At 54.2% G+C, this 19985-nt stretch overlaps 2 protein-coding genes across 2 annotated transcripts; both read right to left on the reverse strand.

Annotated features, from left to right (window-relative positions):
* Positions 1-728: 728 nt before the first annotated feature.
* Positions 729-5051, reverse strand: LOC103531394 (tubulin alpha-5 chain-like). The gene is given in 9 exon segments (XM_030454706.1): positions 729-1408; positions 1410-1681; positions 1684-1878; positions 1881-2021; positions 2024-2104; positions 2107-2328; positions 2539-2688; positions 3195-3417; positions 4950-5051. Coding segments are annotated over 9 exon segments (1335 nt in total). The 5' UTR covers positions 4953-5051; the 3' UTR covers positions 729-1360.
* Positions 5052-6780: 1729 nt separating this feature from the next.
* LOC103528457 (tubulin alpha-5 chain) lies at positions 6781-11289 on the reverse strand. Its single transcript, XM_030454705.1, is given in 5 exon segments — positions 6781-7834; positions 8019-8167; positions 8302-8424; positions 8427-8523; positions 11198-11289. Coding segments are annotated over 5 exon segments (1344 nt in total). The 5' UTR covers positions 11201-11289; the 3' UTR covers positions 6781-6862.
* Positions 11290-19985: the final 8696 nt, after the last annotated feature.

Below are 19985 nucleotides of genomic sequence, written 5' to 3' on the forward strand. Positions count from 1 at the left end.
TGATTTGCTGCTGAACACAGGTCCCTCTCTGGTCACTGCCTCCCCGGGGGTTGCAGAGGGCAGCCACAGCCCTGCAGCTCTGCACCCCAGAAGGGTTGCTCTGAGCTGCGATCCAGGTCTGGGTCCTGGTGTGGTGCTGGAGTGAGGCAGGAGGGGTAGACCCAGACCTGCTCCACTGCTTCTTCTTGGCACTGATGTTGCCTTGTTGGAGTAAAAGATGTTCTTGTGGAGGTGTGGACATGTCCCTGCCTGTGGGAAGGGGGTCCCACCAGGGCACAGAGGGGACAGGACATGCTATCTGGGTCATGCAGGCAAGCACTGCTGGAAGGGAGGGGCAGCAGAGGGCAGCCTCGGTGGGCAGGTCGGCCACAGCAGTTAGCAGTAAGCAGGGAAAGTTAATCCCTGGCCCCCACGTGCTCCTGCTGGGAGTTATACAACTGCAACTGGAGACAGGCACCGCTGTTGGGAGCCTCTGGGGCTGAGCATTGTGAGAAGGGGCTCAGCACAGCCCAGGCAGGTGGTGGCAGGGGAACAAAGCAGAGCTGCTCAGCTGCGTAAGGAGAGGGTGGTGGGTGCCCAGGCTGTGGAGCTGACAGAGCTTAGGGGGAGGGACAGCAGCCCTGTTCCAGAGGGGATGAGCAGAGCCAGGGTACAACCATCCTTGGCTGGAGAGGCTCACGTGGCAGTTGGACAGCCCATGGAGGCGGGGTAAAAAAGATGCAGACCAGCAGTTTCACAGGGATCATTCCCCTCCTTTAATCCTCTCACCACAACACAGCAGTAAAGCAGCAAAGGGGTTTTATGCCATGCTGGATGCCCTTGTGGGGTGCACCTGCTGCACCACAGAGCTGGGCCTGCTCCTTGCCCTGTGCTGTGGCCACAGGGACAGGGGTGCCAGGCTGCTCCTACTCCTTCAACCACACTCCTTCCAGATGAGGCTACCCACCCTCACCCTGCACATGGGGAGAAGTCCCAATAGCTGCAGATCTTTCACTGCTTGGGCTAAGTCTGCTGCCCTGGGCTCCAGGGTACAATGTGGGGGCATATACCATGGGACTATAAACCACCTGAAGAAGAGATAACCACCTCTGGATAGAGCAGCAAGAGGGGTGGGCTGTGTGCCATGGGGCTCTTACCTATTTGGGGAGAAAGCTGGAACAAAGCACTGGGAGGAAGCATAGCAGCACCAGCAGCAGAGCTGAAGCACTCACCACACACCTGACCTGGCAAGAAACCAACACAGCACAGGTGGGGGGGGGGCGGGTACTGGGAGACACTGAGGCTCTGAAATGGTTTATTGCAGAGGGTCCCTGCAGGTAATGCGGGGGAAGGAGCACGGTCCTCTTTGGCCAGGGCTTCTCTACTCCTCGCCCTCCTCTTCATCCTCGTAGGAGTCCAGGCCCACTTCCCTCATAATCCTTCTCCAGAGCAGCCATGTCTTCTCGTGCCTCAGAGAACTCCCCTTCCTCCATGCCCTCACCCACGTACCAGTGCACGAAGGCTCGCTTGGCGTACATCAGGTCAAATTTGTGGTCAAGGCGGGCCCAGGCCTCAGCGATGGCTGTGGTGTTGCTCAGCATGCAGACAGCACGCTGCACCTTGGCCAGGTCCCCCCCTGGTACCACTGTGGGTGGCTGGTAGTTGATGCCCACCTTGAAGCCCGTGGGGCACCAGTCCACAACTGGATGCTGCGCTTGGTTTTGATGGTAGCGATGGCAGCATTGACATCCTTGGGCACCACATCCCCACGGTACAGCAGGCAGCAGGCCATGTACTTGCCATGGCGAGGGTCACACTTCACCATCTGGTTGGCTGGCTCAAAGCAGGAGTTGGTGATCTCAGCCACTGACAGCTGCTCATGATAAGCCTTCTCTGCGAGATGACAGGGGCGTAAGTGGCCAGGGGGAAATGGATGCGAGGGTAGGGCACCAGATTGGTCTGGAACTCGGTCAGGTCAACATTCAGGGCCCCAATCAACCTCAGTGATGCTGTGATGGATGAGACAATCTGGCTGATGAGTCGTTCAAGTTGGTGTATGTGGGGCGCTCGATGTCCAGGTTCCTGCGACAGATGTCATAGATGGCTTCATTATCCACCATAAAGCGCAGTCTGAATGCTCCAGGGTGGTGTGGGTGGTGAGGATAGAGTTGTAGGGCTCCACTACAGCAGTGGAGACCTGTGGTGCAGGGTAGATGGAGAACTCGAGCTTGGACTTCTTGCCATAGTCAACAGAGAGTCTCTCCATCAACAGGGAGGTGAATCCAGAGCCAGTTCCTCCTCCAAAACTGTGAAACACAAGAAAGCCCTGGAGTCCTGTGCACTGGTCAGGCCTGTGAAGAAAGATCCACAACACTGTTCTGAGATGGATTTCTGTGTGAACATCTGACTGTTCAAATGTTCTTCATGACCTGGTCCATCCCTGCCATAGCCAACCACAGAGTCCCCCCAGGGCACAGCAGGGCTTGCAGTGAGCTCAGAGTTTCAGCAGGATGCTGGAGCCCAGCTCTGAGGGACACATCACCCCTCTGTCGTCACCTACCAGCTTCCGGATCCTGTCCAGCACTTGGTCGATGATCTCTTTGCCAATGGTGTAGTGCCCACGGGCATAGTTGTTGGCAGCATCCTCCTTGCCAGTGATCAGCTGCTCAGGGTGGAAGAGCTGGCGGTAGACTCCTCCCCGAACTTCATCTACGGGAAAGTAGGGGAAGGTTGAGCCTGGACCAGGCTGTAGGCTTAAGCAAGCTGAGTGGGTGATACATCCAAGTGGGTGTGAGCACCCATCCCTTACCTTCCTCCTGGTTCCACCTGCCAGGGCCACAGCCAAGGACCCACACATCTGTGGGGCCACCATGAGCAAGTATCAGGTTTCTCTGGCAGACAGAGGTGACTGCAACTCAACTGCACAGGATCTCAGTTTCTCCCACCCATGAGGAGCTTTCTGTCAACAGCTGCCATGACAGTGGGAGCTGCCCTGCCAGTTGGACTGGTTTCTTTCCATTCACATGTGCAGGAGAGACTACCAGTATCACTGTCTCTAGGACAGTTTCAGGAACAAAAACTGGTGCTCAGGTTTGTGTTTTTTCCAGGGGAAAGGCAGTCCCTCATACTGAAACCAGTGCAGGGTGCTCCATGAGCTCCAGCTGCTTGCTATCCACCCAAGGGTACACCCCAGGCCATGCACCCCCAGCTCTCACCGATCACAGTGGGCTCCAGATCTACGAAGATGGCCCGTGGGACATGCTTCCCAGCCCCGGTCTCACAGAAGAAGGTGGTGAAGGAGTCGTCCCCTCCACCAATGGTTTTGTCACTGGGCATCTGCCCATCAGGCTGGATGCCATGCTCCAGGCAGTACAGCTCCCAGCAGGTGTTGCCCATCTGGACGCCGGCCTGGCCGACATGGACAGAGATGCACTCGCGCTGGGGAGGGGGAGACAGGATCAGACCATGGCACTACTCTGTCCAGCCCAGCCCAGCCCAGGGAGAGCTCTGCCTGGTGCCAGTGACCCACAGCCACCTGCAAAACCGTGCCCTGGCCAGCAGCCCCAGGAAGCACATTTCTCTTTGGGTGGCCTCCCAAATGCTCCTGAGGGTTGCCACATGGCTGTCATTGCTCTTGGCCATGCACTGGCACCACACAGGGTCAGGAGCTAACCCTGGCATCCCTCCTGCTCAGTCCGCCCCAGGAGATACCAGCCCCATGGACTCTGTCTGGGACTGTCCCGCAGCAGCACAGCTCTCCTGCCTCAGAAGCCCTGGGAGGTACCTACATAACCTGCATAGCCCATGAGGTGCATCGTGAGAAGGCCCTTGCCTGCTGCTCCAGAGCCTGGCAAGCTGTCAACTTCGCCGGGCTAGCACCTCTGGGGTGTGAGTTGAGCAGGGAGGGGCTGGTGGTGAAACTCAGAAGTCTCAGAGGCAGCACAGAGATTGCCTCGGGTACGCAGTCCCTTGCTGCAAAGCCCGCATAGACAGAAGTGTCAAGGAGCAGGCTTTGAGCTGGTGATGTGCCTCCTGCACTTCCATCCTGCCAGCACAGGCCTGCTGTGCTACCCCTGGCATTTACCCTCCACGAGTCCTGCCATCCTCGGTCTCCTTTCCCTGGCATCCCTCCTCTGCTGCCCTGCGTATCCCCGCTCCTCCGGGGCAGGGCACCGCACCGCAATTCAGTCTGCGGGTCCCGGCTCTCTTCACTCCTGCCTTCCCTGCCAGTGCAGCACTCTGAGCCGTGATGGGCACCGTGCCTCGGTCCAGAACCTGGGTTGGCGGGGTGGAGGGGGCACAAGGACTCCTGCCTCCTCCGGGAGCGCCAGGGCGGCCTCAGCCCGCCGGGATAAAAGACTGCCCGTGGCAGGGTCCCGGTCAGCGCTGCGGCACGCGGGGCTGCTCTACGTCTCCTGGCACGGCCCCGTCCCCCTCCCGACCCGCTAAATATAGTCCCAGCCCCCGGCGAGGGCAGCGGCGACTGGACTGCCCGGTTGGGACAGCGGTTCCGGCCCTCTCTGCCGCTGCCAGACTTCCGTGGCATGGGAGGCACGGGACCCCCGCGCTTTCACCCCATCACCAGCCCCGATAGGAGCCTCGCCGGGCGCCTGGCTCCGGTCCCCGGTGCCCAGCTGTCGCCTCCACCCCGGGCACCTGTCCCCGTCCGTCTGCGACACCGCTCACCACCGGAGGGGTCACCCCTCTCCATCTCCAGCGCACTCCCCGTTGCGGTGGGGAGGACGGACCCAGACGCCCCGGATCCGTGGCGGCGGGGGTGACCAGGCAGGAATGGCCGGAGGGGGCACAGCTGCGCCCGGGAAGGGGCCGCTGGGGCTGCCCAAGGTCACCGCGGGGTAGGAGGAGTCGCGTCGCACAGGCTCCACCGTGCCCGGTGCTGCAGGGGGCTGCTGGCTCCCCACCCCCCTACCCCCCGCGGCCTCCGAGCCCGCTGCCCGGCCCGCACTCACCATGCTGCGGCGGGGGGGTTCGGGCTCTCCCGAGGGCTCTGTGCGGTGGGGCTCAGCGCGGAGCTGCGGCTGCTGCAATCCCCTCCGCAGCGCCCTCTTATAGGTGGGAGGGGCTTGATGCCGCCGTTCCCCCTCATTTGGGTATATTTGCATGCGGGGTGGGAGTACCCACTTCGGTGGCAGCTGGAGCCTGCCTGCGTTCCTTCTCGGTTGAGGAGGGACCCCAAGGGGCAGGGGGCTGGGGCTGCTCTCCCTCCTCTGCAGGGGGCATCCTGCCACGCTGCGGCAGGAGTTGTGGGCTCCAGTCGTCAGGGGACACAGATGGTGCTCAGCCATCAGGATGAGAGGCCGGGGGAGCAACCACCACCCTGCTCTGCCACCTGGTCCCCCACACTGGAGACTTCCAAAACTTTATGGACACCCCGAGACCACCTAGGTCTCTAGAGCAGGAGAAATAGATTAGAGGCATAGGTCAGGCTCTGAAGATCAGGATGTCTCCAAACCCCCCTTCATCAGCAGCATTTCAGAACATCTGGCCAAGCGCTGCCCTTCCCTGCCGGAGGGGACAGGCAGACAGTGCTGTGCCTCCACGAGGATACTGATCAATATTACAACTCTGGGCTAGGGGGCTGGCCTAGGTGCAGGAAAAAACAAACACATAAAAAACCTAAAACTAACAACAACAACCCCCCCCCCCCCCCCCCAAAAAAAAAAAAAAAAAAAAAAAAAAAAAAAAAAAAAAGAAAATAAGAAAAAAAAAAAAAAGGGGTCATTGCAGCCCCTTTTGGTTAGTGACTTGTGGCTATACTCAGAGAAGCCCTTCCATTTGAACCCTGGCTAGCACAGCCTTCCCTGCTGGCACCAGGACTGGTCCTGCTGCTGAGGATGAGTGACCACCAGCCCAGATGGTGTGCCTGGGTCGCCAGCTTGCATGCTGTGTGCAGTCAGGAGAGGTCAGCCGTGCTGCCAGAACACAGGCTCACAGAGCCATCCCTGCCCGGGGGGACAGGAGCTCTGCTGCTCAAGAGCACGCCAGGAGACACAGCTGTGTCCATCTGCAGTGGGGACTGGATAAGAAATGCAGGATGATCTTTAATAAAAAAGGAACAGGACACAATTCCAAATCCTATGTGTTTCTAGCAGCAGCCAGGTTCTCTGTGAGAAACACATGGAGAAGGTTGTTTCTGCAGTGGGACCAGAGCAATGCCTGGCACAAAGGGCAGTGACTCCTGCCCTGGTGCAGCACCAGGCACTGCTCAGCCTGAGTCCCTAAGGCTGTGGACACATGGGGAGCAGCACCAGGAGCTCTGCACAGTGGGGCAAACACCTGGCCTTGCTCCAGGGATCGGTGCAGCCCAGTGCTGGCTCAGGCTTTCCCCTCAAGCTAACGCAAGTGCACTCTGGGAGGAGGGCAGTGAAGGACAGCCCCTGTGGCTCAATATAGCTGAAGCATTAGTGGTAAGCAGGGAAAATTAATCTCTGGACCCAGTGTGCTAGATAATGGATAACAGAAATTTCCCATTTGCAGCTCGACCCAGAAGCTGATGTTAGGATTCCTGACCACCAGGAAGGGAGGGGAGAGGGCTTAACACACAGCCAGCAAAGAACATCAGTTGGGCTGGCAGAGGAACATGCCCCAGGTGTATGGTGGACCAACAGCCGAGCCAGGCAGGGTGTGGGCAGAGTTGCTCATAACCATTATGGTTATGTCCACATGTGCTAGGAGGAAGCATAGCAGCACCAGCAGCAGAGCTGAAGCACTCACCACACACCTGACCTGGCAAGAAACCAACACAGCACAGGTGGGGGGGGGGCGGGTACTGGGAGACACTGAGGCTCTGAAATGGTTTATTGCAGAGGGTCCCTGCAGGTAATGCGGGGAAGGAGCACGGTCCTCTTTGGCCAGGGCTTCTCTACTCCTCGCCCTCCTCTTCATCCTCGTAGGAGTCCAGGCCCACTTCCTCATAATCCTTCTCCAGAGCAGCCATGTCTTCTCGTGCCTCAGAGAACTCCCCTTCCTCCATGCCCTCACCCACGTACCAGTGCACGAAGGCTCGCTTGGCGTACATCAGGTCAAATTTGTGGTCAAGGCGGGCCCAGGCCTCAGCGATGGCTGTGGTGTTGCTCAGCATGCAGACAGCACGCTGCACCTTGGCCAGGTCCCCCCCTGGTACCACTGTGGGTGGCTGGTAGTTGATGCCCACCTTGAAGCCCGTGGGGCACCAGTCCACAAACTGGATGCTGCGCTTGGTTTTGATGGTAGCGATGGCAGCATTGACATCCTTGGGCACCACATCCCCACGGTACAGCAGGCAGCAGGCCATGTACTTGCCATGGCGAGGGTCACACTTCACCATCTGGTTGGCTGGCTCAAAGCAGGAGTTGGTGATCTCAGCCACTGACAGCTGCTCATGATAAGCTCGCTCAGCTGACACAACAGGAGCATAAGTGGCCAGGGGGAAATGGATGCGAGGGTAGGGCACCAGATTGGTCTGGAACTCAGTCAGGTCAACATTCAGGGCCCCATCAAACCTCAGTGATGCTGTGATGGATGAGACAACCTGGCTGATGAGTCTGTTCAAGTTGGTGTATGTGGGGCGCTCGATGTCCAGGTTCCTGCGACAGATGTCATAGATGGCTTCATTATCCACCATAAAAGCGCAGTCTGAATGCTCCAGGGTGCTGTGGGTAGTGAGGATGGAGTTGTAGGGCTCCACTACAGCAGTGGAGACCTGTGGTGCAGGGTAGATGGAGAACTCGAGCTTGGACTTCTTGCCATAGTCAACAGAGAGTCTCTCCATCAACAGGGAGGTGAATCCAGAGCCAGTTCCTCCTCCAAAACTGCGGAAAACAAGGAAGCCCTGGAGTCCTGTGCACTGGTCAGCCTGCAAAGGGAGACAAGTGAGATTTCTCTAAGCATTGACTTTGCTGAAGGAAAGTTTCAAACTCTTAACTTGGGCAGCCACAGAGTCCCCCCAGGGCACAGCAAGGCTTGCCCCTTGCTCCCACTTCCAGGAAGATGCTGGAGCCCAGCTTTGAGGGACACATCACCCCTCTGTCGTCACCTACCAGCTTCCGGATCCTGTCCAGCACTTGGTCGATGATCTCTTTGCCAATGGTGTAGTGCCCACGGGCGTAGTTGTTGGCAGCATCCTCCTTGCCAGTGATCATCTGTTCAGGGTGGAAGAGCTGGCGGTAGACTCCTCCCCGAACCTCATCTAGGATTGGTTAGCACAATGTCAGATATTTCTAACGCAGATAAAGGTGGCAGGAGCCACCCTAAGGACTGTCCTGCAGTGGTTTCTTCCCAGAGATAGAGACCACCATCACCGCTCAAGTGAGGTGCACTCACCGATCACAGTGGGCTCCAGATCTACGAAGATGGCCCGTGGGACATGCTTCCCAGCCCCGGTCTCACAGAAGAAGGTGGTGAAGGAGTCGTCCCCTCCACCAATGGTTTTGTCACTGGGCATCTGCCATCAGGCTGGATGCCATGCTCCAGGCAGTACAGCTCCCAGCAGGTGTTGCCCATCTGGACGCCGGCCTGGCCGACGTGGACAGAGATGCACTCGCGCTGGGGAAGGGGAGACAGGATCAGACCATGGCACTACTCTGTCCAGCCCAGCCCAGCCCAGCCCAGCCCAGGGAGAGCTCTGCCTGGTGCCAGTGACCCACGGCCACCTGCAAAACCGTGCCCCTGGCCAGCAGCCCAGGAAGCACATTTCTCTTTGGGTGGCCTCCCAAATGCTCCTGAGAGTTGCCACATGGCTGTCATTGCTCTTGGCCATGCACTGGCACCACACAGGGTCAGGAGCTAACCCTGGCATCCCTCCTGCTCAGCCCGCCCCAGGAGATACCAGCCCCAATGGACTCTGTCTGGGACTGTCCCGCAGCAGCACAGCTCTCCTGCCTCAAGAAGCCCTGGGAGGCTCCCTGGCGAGCCCAGGGAGGTCCTGAGCTAATATGGGTACCTACATAATCTACATAGCCTATGAGGTGCATCGTGAGAGGGCCCCTGCCTGCTACCTCCAGAGCCTGGCAAGCTCTCAACTTCCCCGGGCTAGCGCCTCTGGGGTGTGGGTTCAGCAGGGAGGGCTGGGTGGTGAAGCCCAGAAGTCTCAGAGGCAGCACGGAGACTGCCTCGGCTACTCACTCGCTCTTGGGAAGGGCGGAGGAGGAGGCAGGGCCAGAGCCCAGCCGGGACTGCAAATGCAACTGGCTGCAGGGAAGGAGGAGCCCAGCCCAGGCTTATGCAAACCCACAATCACCCGCAGCTGGCTGCCTGTGTTCACCCTGGCTTGCTGCCTTTGCCAAACCTGATGCTCAGCTTTCCATCCCCTTCCCCGCCCACCTCAGCGGCCCAAGGAGATGGAAACCCATCTGCCGGGGCCAGGGATAACCAGGCCAGCATATTCCATGGGCTACCCACCTCCCCACAGCCCTGGGAAGCACCAGGGAAGTATTTGCTAGCTGAACACCTGCTTGGCTTAAGAGCTGGAGCCCTGCAACAGCTTCCCATGGCCTCTGTTCCTAAGCCAACAATAGCACTGTAGGCTGCAATGATAGAGCATCACCCAGGCTCTGAAGCTGAGGAAGTGATGGCACTCAGGATGGGTGCCAAGCAAAGCAGGGATTTGCAGCAGTGAGCAGTTGCCATGCTCTAAGGCTTGAATTCCCTAAATCAGGTCTAGAGGAGAAGGAAGGTTTTAGCTGCACTTCTTAGCTGAATTGAAGAGCTGAGGAGGGAGGGTCCCCTGCTCAGAGATGCAAGTGCAGCCTCCCATGCCTCAGGAGAAGCAAGGATGAGGTGGGCTCTGCATCATTGCTCCCTGCAGATAAGGCATCCCACAGGCTGCAGCCCTTTTCACAAGAACTAAAATATTCACTGCCTCAGCCCTGTTGTTGCCAAGGGCTTGGATGTGTCATCAGGCACAATGGAGGCAGAGAAGCATCCAAACCGGATTTCCAGAGTCATGGGTGCCCTGCTGTGAGTCAGCTGGCAGGAAGGTGTGGAGCCATTTTGGTCTCAGGAGCACAGCAGCAATTGCCATCCAAGGAAGCTGTACGGGTTACAGCAAGTTCTGGCTCTGCTGCATGTAAAGCACTTTCAGTACTGCATTTCAGATTTAGCAGTGACAGTGAGAGACAACAGAAAAATAAGCCCTGGTTATCAATGGTGAGAGCCAGAAAGTCTATCTCTTCACCTTTCCCAAAGCAAGGTGCAAGAAGCAGCAAAATGACACCCCTCTTATCCTGCCCAGCAAGCAGATCCATAAAGATTTGTAATACAAGAAGCCAAAAGTAAGTCCTGAAGAAGCACCAGGATACTCAGCAGAAGTGCACAGCAAACACTGTGACAGCTGGAAGCACCTCTGGATGGCCACAAGAAAGAAGAAACAAGACAGGACTCCTCCCTGGACAAAGACCTTGTGAATCAGGGTGAGGGTAGAAGGTTATGCTCATCACTGCATTCATCCTGGCAACATGCAGCAACCAGAACTGGCTTTGTGTGTCCCAGAACTGACAGCAGACTGGGCAGAACCCTGCATCACTCGGGGCGCAGCAGTGCTGGGTCATTAGGCAGCAGCCTCTGCCTTTCTCATGGCAGAGTGGCTCAGAAAGGGAAGGGTGCACAGTCCCTTGGGACAGAGGTCAAGGAACCCTGGCATCCTGGGGCTGATACATTCTCCCAAGCAGCTGGTGTGGTCAAGAGGACTTTTTGCAGCAGGACCATGGTGGCAGGGCTGCCCACAGCCTCATCCACCTTGGGCTGGCCCCGGGCACCTGAGATGTGGGGCAATGGGTGAAGCCATGGCTTGCTCCTGGGTCCGCAGCCCGGGGGAGCTGGCAGTCTGGGCACACTCCCCCCTAAGCCAGAGATGTTACCAAGGGAGCAACAGTAGCTACTAAAAGGGAGGAGAGCTGAGGGGGGCCAGCCTGAACGCCAGCCTCAGCATACAGCAGGTTTGGGCTGGCAGCCTCTGCCTCTGACATGTCAGATGGCTGCAGGGGGACTCTCACAGGAGGGGGGCTGACGAGTGCTGGAGCGGGAGCAGCTCAGAGAAAGGCTGAAGCCAGGCAGGGGCAGGCAAGCATAGCCGGTACCCCCCTGACCCCCAGCTCTGGGCTCTCAGGGGAGCCCCTGAGGGGGTCACTGCCTGTTCCGGGGAGGGTCCAGCCGGGTCCCCCACATTCCTGGGAGCACCCGCGGTACCGGAGGGAGGGGACAGCCAGGGCCGGCCACTCACCATGATGCCGCCGCCTCACGATCTCTTTCTGGCCCGGGCTGCCGCAGCTCCACACGGACCGGAACGGCTGCTCCGCCGTCGCTATATACCGTGGGCGGCTCCGGAGAGAGCCGCCCCGCCCGAGACGGTTCCGTGCGCTTGCATAAATATGCGGGCACTGCGTATATTTGCATGGATTTGCGTACAGGCGGCCGGGCTGTCCGGCAGCGGGCTGGGTTAGCTGGTGGGACCACGGAGGTGCAGAGTCCCAACGGGCCCCTGTTCCCTGCCTTGCACGGGAGGACCGGGGGTCGTATTGAGTGAAGAGTGGGGAGGGAGCATAAGCTTGGCAGAGAGGCCTCTGCTGAGGGGCAGAAATGCCACCTTCTTGCTGGGGGTTCTTCTGGTACTAGATACCATCCAGGTATTAACCGGGAGAAATATAAGGGAGCTACGGAAGGAAAGGCTGCCCAAGAACCTGGCTCAGGTCTTCCCCACTGCTGGGGTGGAGATGGTGGTTGCAATCCCAGGGCAAGCGTTGAGCTTGCCAGGCACCCATTGAAGCCTTCTGGCAGCCATTGAAGGACCCGAGAAAACTGAGGAAATACTTCAGAGACAAACACAAGCTTTCCCTGCCTCTTCAGACATCAGTAAGGAAAAAGCAGGAAAACAATGTCCTGTCCTTTGCCACAAGCCCCTCAAGGACAGTTATTCTGTGAGGCTGTGCATGAAAGCCATGCCTGCTGAGGGGCTCCTCCTTCTCCATCCCGGCTCTGCTTTATCTCAGTGGCTTTGGTCAGATTTCACAAAGCTTTATGAAATGGCAGGTGAGGAGATGGGGGAGAACTTGGAGCACCTCCAAGAGGTTTTATTGAAGATTCTTTGCTGTGACTTCACTGGGTATCTGGCTTGCTATAATGAGTAATCACTTTCTTTCCCCTCCAAAGTGCTTGCAGCATTCACTGCCATGCAGAACAAGCCCTGGCAACTGCTTGAGATCTTGGACTTAATGAGTTTTCACTGAAAGGTGCTGTCATCTCAGGTCACTCTGAAAGTTGAAAGCTGGACCTGAATTATCCACCCACAATGGCCTTTCTTTGTGGCTGACTCACTGGAAAGTGTCACCTTCATTAACGAACACGTGTTAAAGTGACTGAAAACGGCAGTAACTGCTGTGAACCCTGTGCCAGTGCCTAAGCAACACGTTTTTGAGACCTGCAGAAACAGACAAGTCAAGTGATCACAGTGGGTTTAATCAAGCTGGTGGGATAGAGATTTTTTCTGCAGAGGTGTCTCAGGCTGTGAGTGACTAGATAAGTCTGGAAAAGCCTAAACTCCACCCTGTGGTATGTCCTTTGAGTCACCTCAGAGATCACTAGGTAACACAAACTATGCTGATGCAGACAGTCCATGAAAATAAAGGGAATAATTTGTAGCACTGAGGCACCAAAATTTGAACTCCAAAAGTTAACTGGTGTGAAAGGAGCAATGGGATCATATTTCTCTGTGAAAATCTTTGCTAAGATACTCACTGAATGCATGACTGGATGCCAAGGCATCACTTCTCACTGAATGACTCCTATCACCTTCCTCGATTCTTCTGTGTCAATTAACTCTCGGGTGTTTATAGTATGAACGGTTTGCAGCAGTGGTTGAAAGCACAAGCATCAGAGCTAGTCAATGGAGCAGCATTTCTAGGTGGTTATGCAAGGCTTACACAGTTCACTCAGCCTTTGGAAGATTTGTATGAGAATCTGGTGGCACCTTGGGGTGTAAATGTTGTGATACTTCTCCAAGAGTTGCCTGGATCTATTTATATACCATTTTGGTAGCGAGGTGAGGGTGGATATTTCTGATTTGGCATTGCTGCAAATGGCATACTTATCATGAAGATAACCACTCAGAATGCTCAGATGTTGTTGAGCAGGGCAGCAATGACTGACAAGAGAGCGGATGGTCATTCAGAGCTACACATCTCCAATGTACCTCTGATCTGAAAAGCCCCAAACAGATGTTCTAACCTTATTTGAAATGCTTAAGAAACAGATAGCTAAATCCAGGGAGCACCAATCAGCTGCATCTTGTCAGTGCCTAACTGCTCAGCAGCCTGGCAGATGCTGGGTAGCAGCAGCCTGCTGAGTTCACCCTGGCTGAAAGAAGATTCATCCTCAGGTGACCCCTCTCTCACAGGGTCTACGAACGACCTGCAACAGGTTTTCAGAACACATCAGACTCAAAAGGTTTCACAAATTCATTTGGGAAATGTTTTCATCATTGCTCAGAACAAAGTTGGACTCTGCACCAGTACCCAGAGAGGTTCAAAAAACAGCCAAGGCCAAAGTTTAGGCTAGAGAGCCAGAATTCAACCATGTCTTGATAAAAGAATGGGGAAATCAATTTGAAGATACCCCAAGGGCAGAGCCCTGCACACTGCAGGAGAAACCACTGCTTGTTGTTGCCCACAAGCCCCAGGAGATCAGCCAGCTCTTGGGCAGGTACCTGCTGAGACAGGAACGCCATCAGAGAGCTCGCAGTAACCCAAACAAAAGTCTCTCAAACAGCTGTCTGTCAGAAATACATTAAAGTCTGCCACCCTAAAAGCACATGAGACATTGAGGAGGATATCCATTCAGAGTGCAGCCTGCTACACCCCAGCCACACCCAAGTCCACCTCTCTCCACTGTGGAAAGCCCAAACTATTGTTTCCACTTTTCAGATCTCAGCTCCACCCAGGCTGCTCCAGGCAGAGCAAACAGCGTCACAGGGCAGTTTAGGTACACAGCTGCCTTGGGAAGGGTGGAGAGACCACAGCTCTAGCTGTGGGTCTGGGAGGAAAATCAGTGCCCTCCACTTTAAGCCTAGTTGGAGAAGCACAAAATAAGCACCAGATGATGAGCGCTTCAGGAACAGGACTCCTATCCACATCTTTAACCTCAGCCAGGAGCTTCCCAAAGAGGCTGTGTCTGTGCCTGCCCCTGCTTACCCTTCATCCTTGCGCAGTTGCTCTGCCCATAATCCTCTTACCAGCATGGTTCAGTAGGGAGATGGAGGAGCTGGGTTATGCCCCCAGCCTGCCAGTGCCCTGTGCAGTTTACTCTCCAGCAGTGGCTGCATGGGAGCAGCCAGACAGGAGCTCCTAACTGCTCAACAGCTCCCAGGGCCCCATATGGCCCAAGCACTGCCTCCTGCTTGGCTGAGGACTTGGTCAGCAAAACCTAGCTGCTGAGCTGGTAAGCCCAGAGATCCCAGCAATGCTCTGCTACAGGATGAGTTGTGATGACAACCTTCTCAAAGCAGAAAGGCATCTCTGTGTTAACTCAGGGTGGACAACATTGGGTGGTGAAATTAATCAGCCTGTTGAAAGCATGGGGCTTGACTGTATCTTGCAGATCTTGTGAGTTCAGGCAAGTACCCTGTGATGCTGGCTGCTCCAACAGAGAGTGCAACAGCAAGCCATTGTGCAGGGTGCCTAAAGCAACAACTTGCTCCTGAGGACAGCCCAGCATCATGTGGCTTGATTGCTGCTGCCGTTCTAGCGTGACACATTTCAGGCATAACTTTTCCACCTGGATGTTCCAGCACAGCTGCAGATGGGCTGAAATGCTCCCTTTTGATTCCTTAAGATCTGCATGCCTTGTTAAGGTCACAGAAATGTCCTCTGAGCACCTCACTCTTCATCTGGAGTAGATGAACATGGTCCAGAGATGAGAAACAAGGTGAATGGAAGCTGGAGGCATCCAGCTACAATGAAAGGCTAAAAGAATGGAGACTGTCTAGAAGACAAATCAGAGGCTCAATGAAGGTCTTAAAATACTTTTAAGGCAGATGCAGATAGGAAAAGGGATTAACACTCTTCGTGCTCAAGGCAAGAAGATGCAAGTTTAAGACTTGCTAGCAGTAAGGGTAGTGAAGCAATGACTCATTGTCAAGACCTTAATCAGTGGATGTCTTCAATAACCCAAGTGAGACATTTACTCCTGAAGACCTGCTGGTATGCAGGGCATGATTGTGGTCTGACAGAAGTTCTTTTTGCTAGAACTGAACAACAGAAGCTGGTAATTGCTGGTTCAGATAAATTAAGTCAATTGTGCAAAGCCTGCTGCATGCCCTGAGCATGTGTTAGTTACAGGAACAATAAAGCTAATTCCAGATCTCACTGCAGTCCTAAACCCTGAATCACCAGGCAGTGGCAAGAGTAGGGAGGCACTCCCAGGGGTGCAAGCAGCCCTAAACATATGCTGAGCCCAACCTGCAAGGCTAAAAGGGGCCAGTGGATGAGCTGGGACAACCCTTTTTCAGGTGTGGCGGCTCAGGTGAGCAGCCTCTTCTGGCTGCCAGTGTCACCTAGCTTTCTTCATGTCCTGGGAAAGGTGGCTACACCACCCACGGAAATGAAATAAAACCACGATGTCTAATTGCAGTGACTTCATGTGTCAGGGCTCTGAGCATGCCTGGTGTGACCCAGCTGCCTTCAGGGCAGGTGATGGAGGGGCTGAGCCTGCTGCGGTAGCCATGTGTAACTGAGGTATGCCAGCGTGTAGCACTGGTGGGTTGGGGGGGGGCAGTATTGTTTTTCCTCTTCTCCAGCAACACTTCGAGATGGTGGTGGCTAAAGCAGTGTAGGAATAGCTGGAAGCAGAAGTGCAATGAATTCTGCACAGCTGGGTGATGATAGGAGCTCCTGGAGGGGCATGGGCTATCCTGTCAGGCTGGAGGAGCTCTGCATGCCTGAGGCAGGACTGCAGGCATCCTAATGAGTCAGCCTCCATCCCTGTCCCTTGTCCCTTTAGGCTTTCTTGTCTTACAAATTCTCAGGAACTGAAACGAAGTTGTGGTCAGCTCTGTTGCAATGCTGCAGAGCATGCATGTGTGAGCTGGCAGGGATGGGGCAAGAGGCAGCAATTGCTTGTCCCACTTCCAGGAGCACACATCTGGCTGCAGGGCTGGCTGTGCCTGAGTCCCCAGCCTCTGGGCAGCAGAGGGGACAGGGTAGATTGATGCTGGGCAGCTCTGTGGATGCACCCACTCCTTTGAGGTCATTTAACCACTGCCAGGGAAATCAAACAATTCCTGGAGCATTTTGCCAGTGGCTTTTCTCTGCCCTGTTTTTTTTGGGAGCAGTTGAGTGTCCGGTGGTTGGACAGATATATTGAAGGGGGGCTTTGCGTAGGGAAATGTACTGTACTATTGCAAGGAGCTTGTTGGCCTGAGAGCACTCTGAAAACAGAGCTGGGTCTGGAGAAACTGCTGTCCAGCCTTGGGGATTGCTGTAGTTAGAAGTGGAAAGGAGGTGCTGGCTGCTGGCCAAGCACTGGTGGATATCAGAGGGAAATGGTTAATGAGATAAAAGATGCATTTAATTACCCAGCTGAGCAATGGCTCCGGCCTAGAGCTGTCTGTGCATGGAGAAAATGTGGTGTATGAAATCAAGGCTGGGCTCCCCACTCCTTCCAGAGCCCCAGGCTCTGGTGGCCTTGAGTGACTGAGCTGGTGGCTTTGGGTGACTGGGCTGAGACTTAGCATTTGATGGCCATTCTGAGGCTGTCAGGCCCAAACACATTGCTGAGACCTCCATGGCAGAGTTAACTCAGATGATGAAAGGCTGTGTGTCTAAAACTAGTTATTTTGCAGGATTTCCCTGTTGTAAGGAATTGGGAGCTCCAGTTTTCTGCTCTCCTATGACCAGTGTGGCCTTCCTCATTAGGAAGAGCCATCCCCAGGCACCCTGCACACATCGGGGGCTGCTGGTCCGTTTCCTGGGTTGGTGTGGCTCTCACGCTGCCATTTAATAGCCCCCCGCAGCTTTGCCAGAAGGATGTGGATCCTGCCAAGAGCTGGGTACTGAAGGCTTTTGCGTGTGTTAGGGGACCCTCAGCATAGTTACTGGGCATTGATTAGCCATGGAAAATCCACCTTGACAAACAGGCCTGGTTTCATTCCTTGAGATGACACATCTGCTCCGAGTAAAGGCAGAGGCGTAACCAGCTTGTAGTGCCAAGGGTGTCTCAGGGAGTGAGCAGCAGTTTTAGTGTGGTGCCTGGCAAGGCAGCCTGGGGCACTCAAGTGATGGCTAGTGATGGTGAATCATGAGCAGAGTTTCAGTGTGGATCCCTGCCAGGCACCACCAGCTTCATCACTTTAATCAATGGTCTTGAAATCAATCCCAGCTACCACTGCTAAAATATGAGGGTAACAAGTGGACTTGCAGAGTTGCCCCTTCCTCCAAATTCCCTAATTACATTTCACTGTATTAAAGCAAATTTTGCTGTATTAAAGCATTTTTTTCAGCAATGGGGCCTTCTATTTAGGCAATTCTAAAGCATCTCTACTAGTTCATTGATTCCCCAGCTCTTATCCTGATTTTTATTATTTAACTTTTCTTGTCATAGTGGGCCTTGTACCCAATCCTGGGGATCCCCACTACAAAGGCTGGTAGCAGTAGAGTTCTGGTCTGTCCTTAGCAATGCTGGAAAATAAACAGGCTGCCTTGGCATGCCAAGGTAAATATTCTGGTTCAACAGAAAAAGCAGCTCTGGAAAGACCTTCAGCAGCAGCTGTGAGTTTTCCTCTTTTGTGGACATAGAATATAGATTATTCCATTCCTCTTTGCAGCAATATCATCATTTATGTGAGTGGTGTTATCATTATCTCTTGCAAGCTTCCAAGTAAGGATGTCATGCCAGTGGTGATGATCTGAATCAGCCATACATATAGTCGTGCTGAAAAGTGACAACTAGATTGCACAGCAATCAAAGCTGATCGGTATATTACAAGCATTATAAAGTCTTCAATTCTTAGCTGACAGAGTAAAAATTAATTATTTTTTTCATCCGTTATCCGTCATCTAGACTTTTCTGCGTCAAACGGTTTATTTTTTCAATGGTTGAAGTGATTTTTGTCCTTCAGTCCTTTGGAATTCTCCCAGTTTTTCCTAGCTCTGTTAAAAATTACCACTAATGGCTCAATAGGACCTTCAGGTCCATTAATACTTTCAGTGTGGGCCTGATGACCTGAAAATATCAATTTTAGCACGTGATGCTAAAACACACTGCTTTGTTGCAGATGGCATCTAAATTACAGCCTTCTCCATTTCGTCCACAGCATTGCACTGGTATTTTGGCACTGGTAGTGATGGAAAACAGCACAAGGCTGCTTACCGATATCCTTTTGTGGTTTTTTATTGGTTTCCTCTAATGCAAATACATTCACTCTCTCCTTTTTTATTTCACCCTTCTTGGCTGGTTTTTTTGCCTTTCAGTCATCCCATGCATGTGCTTGTCATAGATAATGTGGTCATGGGCTTCTGCCACCTCCATCAGCCTCTGGTTCCCTTGATTTAAAATCTGCAAACACCTCAGTTCCACATGAGACTTGGCTGGGGCAGACCAACACTTCATCAGGGCTGTGTTGGGGCTTAGCACATTGCTGAATCCTGACCAAAGTCATCACCATGACTTTGCTGTTTCTCACTTCTCTGTCCTGCTACAGCACCATCTGACTTTTGCTTCCTGGATACTTCCTAGCTCCTAGAAGGTGGATTCCAGCTGGGATGAGAGCAGAACAGAGCAGGTTGGGAAAGAGATGGGCAGGAAGTGAGAACACAGCCATCAAGAGAAACGCATGCATAAAAAACATGAGGGTACAGAAAAATTGCTTGTGCAGGGAAGCCAGGGGGTCTGGGCAGGACTCTTCATATGAGATGGCAGGCCTAGGAGGAAAAGAGTGAATGTGGATTTTTAAAATGTGTCCCTCTCAACCAGGATCATGGCTCAGCCCTTACAGGGGTAAGGGAGCAAATCCACTGCTCCCACTGACCCCCTTTCTGAGGGCTGCACCAGCCCTCCCATCATGCCCAGAGATGAGGAGCATGGCCATGCCATTGTCTCTCTGGGAAGCAGGCAGGCAGAGGAAGATGGCATGAAAATGGCACCCACTATGCTCAACCACTTCTCACCCTGTCTCACTGGCTCCAGCTCCTGCTTCCTCCCTGCTGCATCTGCCCCCAAAAGGGGACTTTCCTCTGCGGAGAAGGGGAGGGGATACAGCTGGCTGTGACAAGGGGAGCAGTGGGCACATGACCCACCAAGCACTTCACTCCACATTTCAAAAATCACCAAGAATAAAATTTTGCAGTACATAATTGGCAGTTTTGAGGAGGCAGTGAAAGCTTTGTGTTCTGAGGAAATCAAAAGTTGAAATGTGCAGCACTGAAAAAAAAATCTCTTAATATGTGGTTTGCATAATAATATATCACGATCCTATGATGCAATTCAGTTGGCTTCCTAAGAGATGGGATAACCAGAATAAAAAACCTGCTTTTGCTTAGCTCACACGAGGTCTTTTCTCAGAAAGCCTGGAGAGTGTTTCATGAGCATTTTTGTGACACTGGAAAGCCAAAACCAGGATTGCAACACAGCAGTATTCAGAATTTGTAAAGAAAGAAGAGTTTGCCTAAGACACACTGAAAGTGCCTGTGTTGGGTCTGGAGCTGGTGTAAGCCTGGCTGGCAGGTGGGTGCACCAGGACTTGGGGCACACCTAGTAGTAAAGGGCAGGGAAAAGAGGTCACGGTGCTGTGGCTGAAGGTGTGCATCATGTGAGGCATCAGCAGGTGATGGGCAGCCTCTCTTCCACTGCTGCAAGGTGCCTGGCTTTGCTGGTTTTACCACGAGAGTGACTGTGGCAGCTCTGGGGCAAAGTGTGGTTGGCCCAGCATCCTTTCTCCTACCAACACTGTGGCTGGGCTACTGCCCAACTCCACATGGCCTCCCCTAAGGACATTAGGGACCTGTAAATACTTTTCATTGCAT

The sequence above is a fragment of the Calypte anna genome, chromosome 7 (genome assembly GCF_003957555.1).
Source record: "Calypte anna isolate BGI_N300 chromosome 7, bCalAnn1_v1.p, whole genome shotgun sequence".
In the NCBI taxonomy this organism is placed as follows: domain Eukaryota; kingdom Metazoa; phylum Chordata; class Aves; order Apodiformes; family Trochilidae; genus Calypte; species Calypte anna.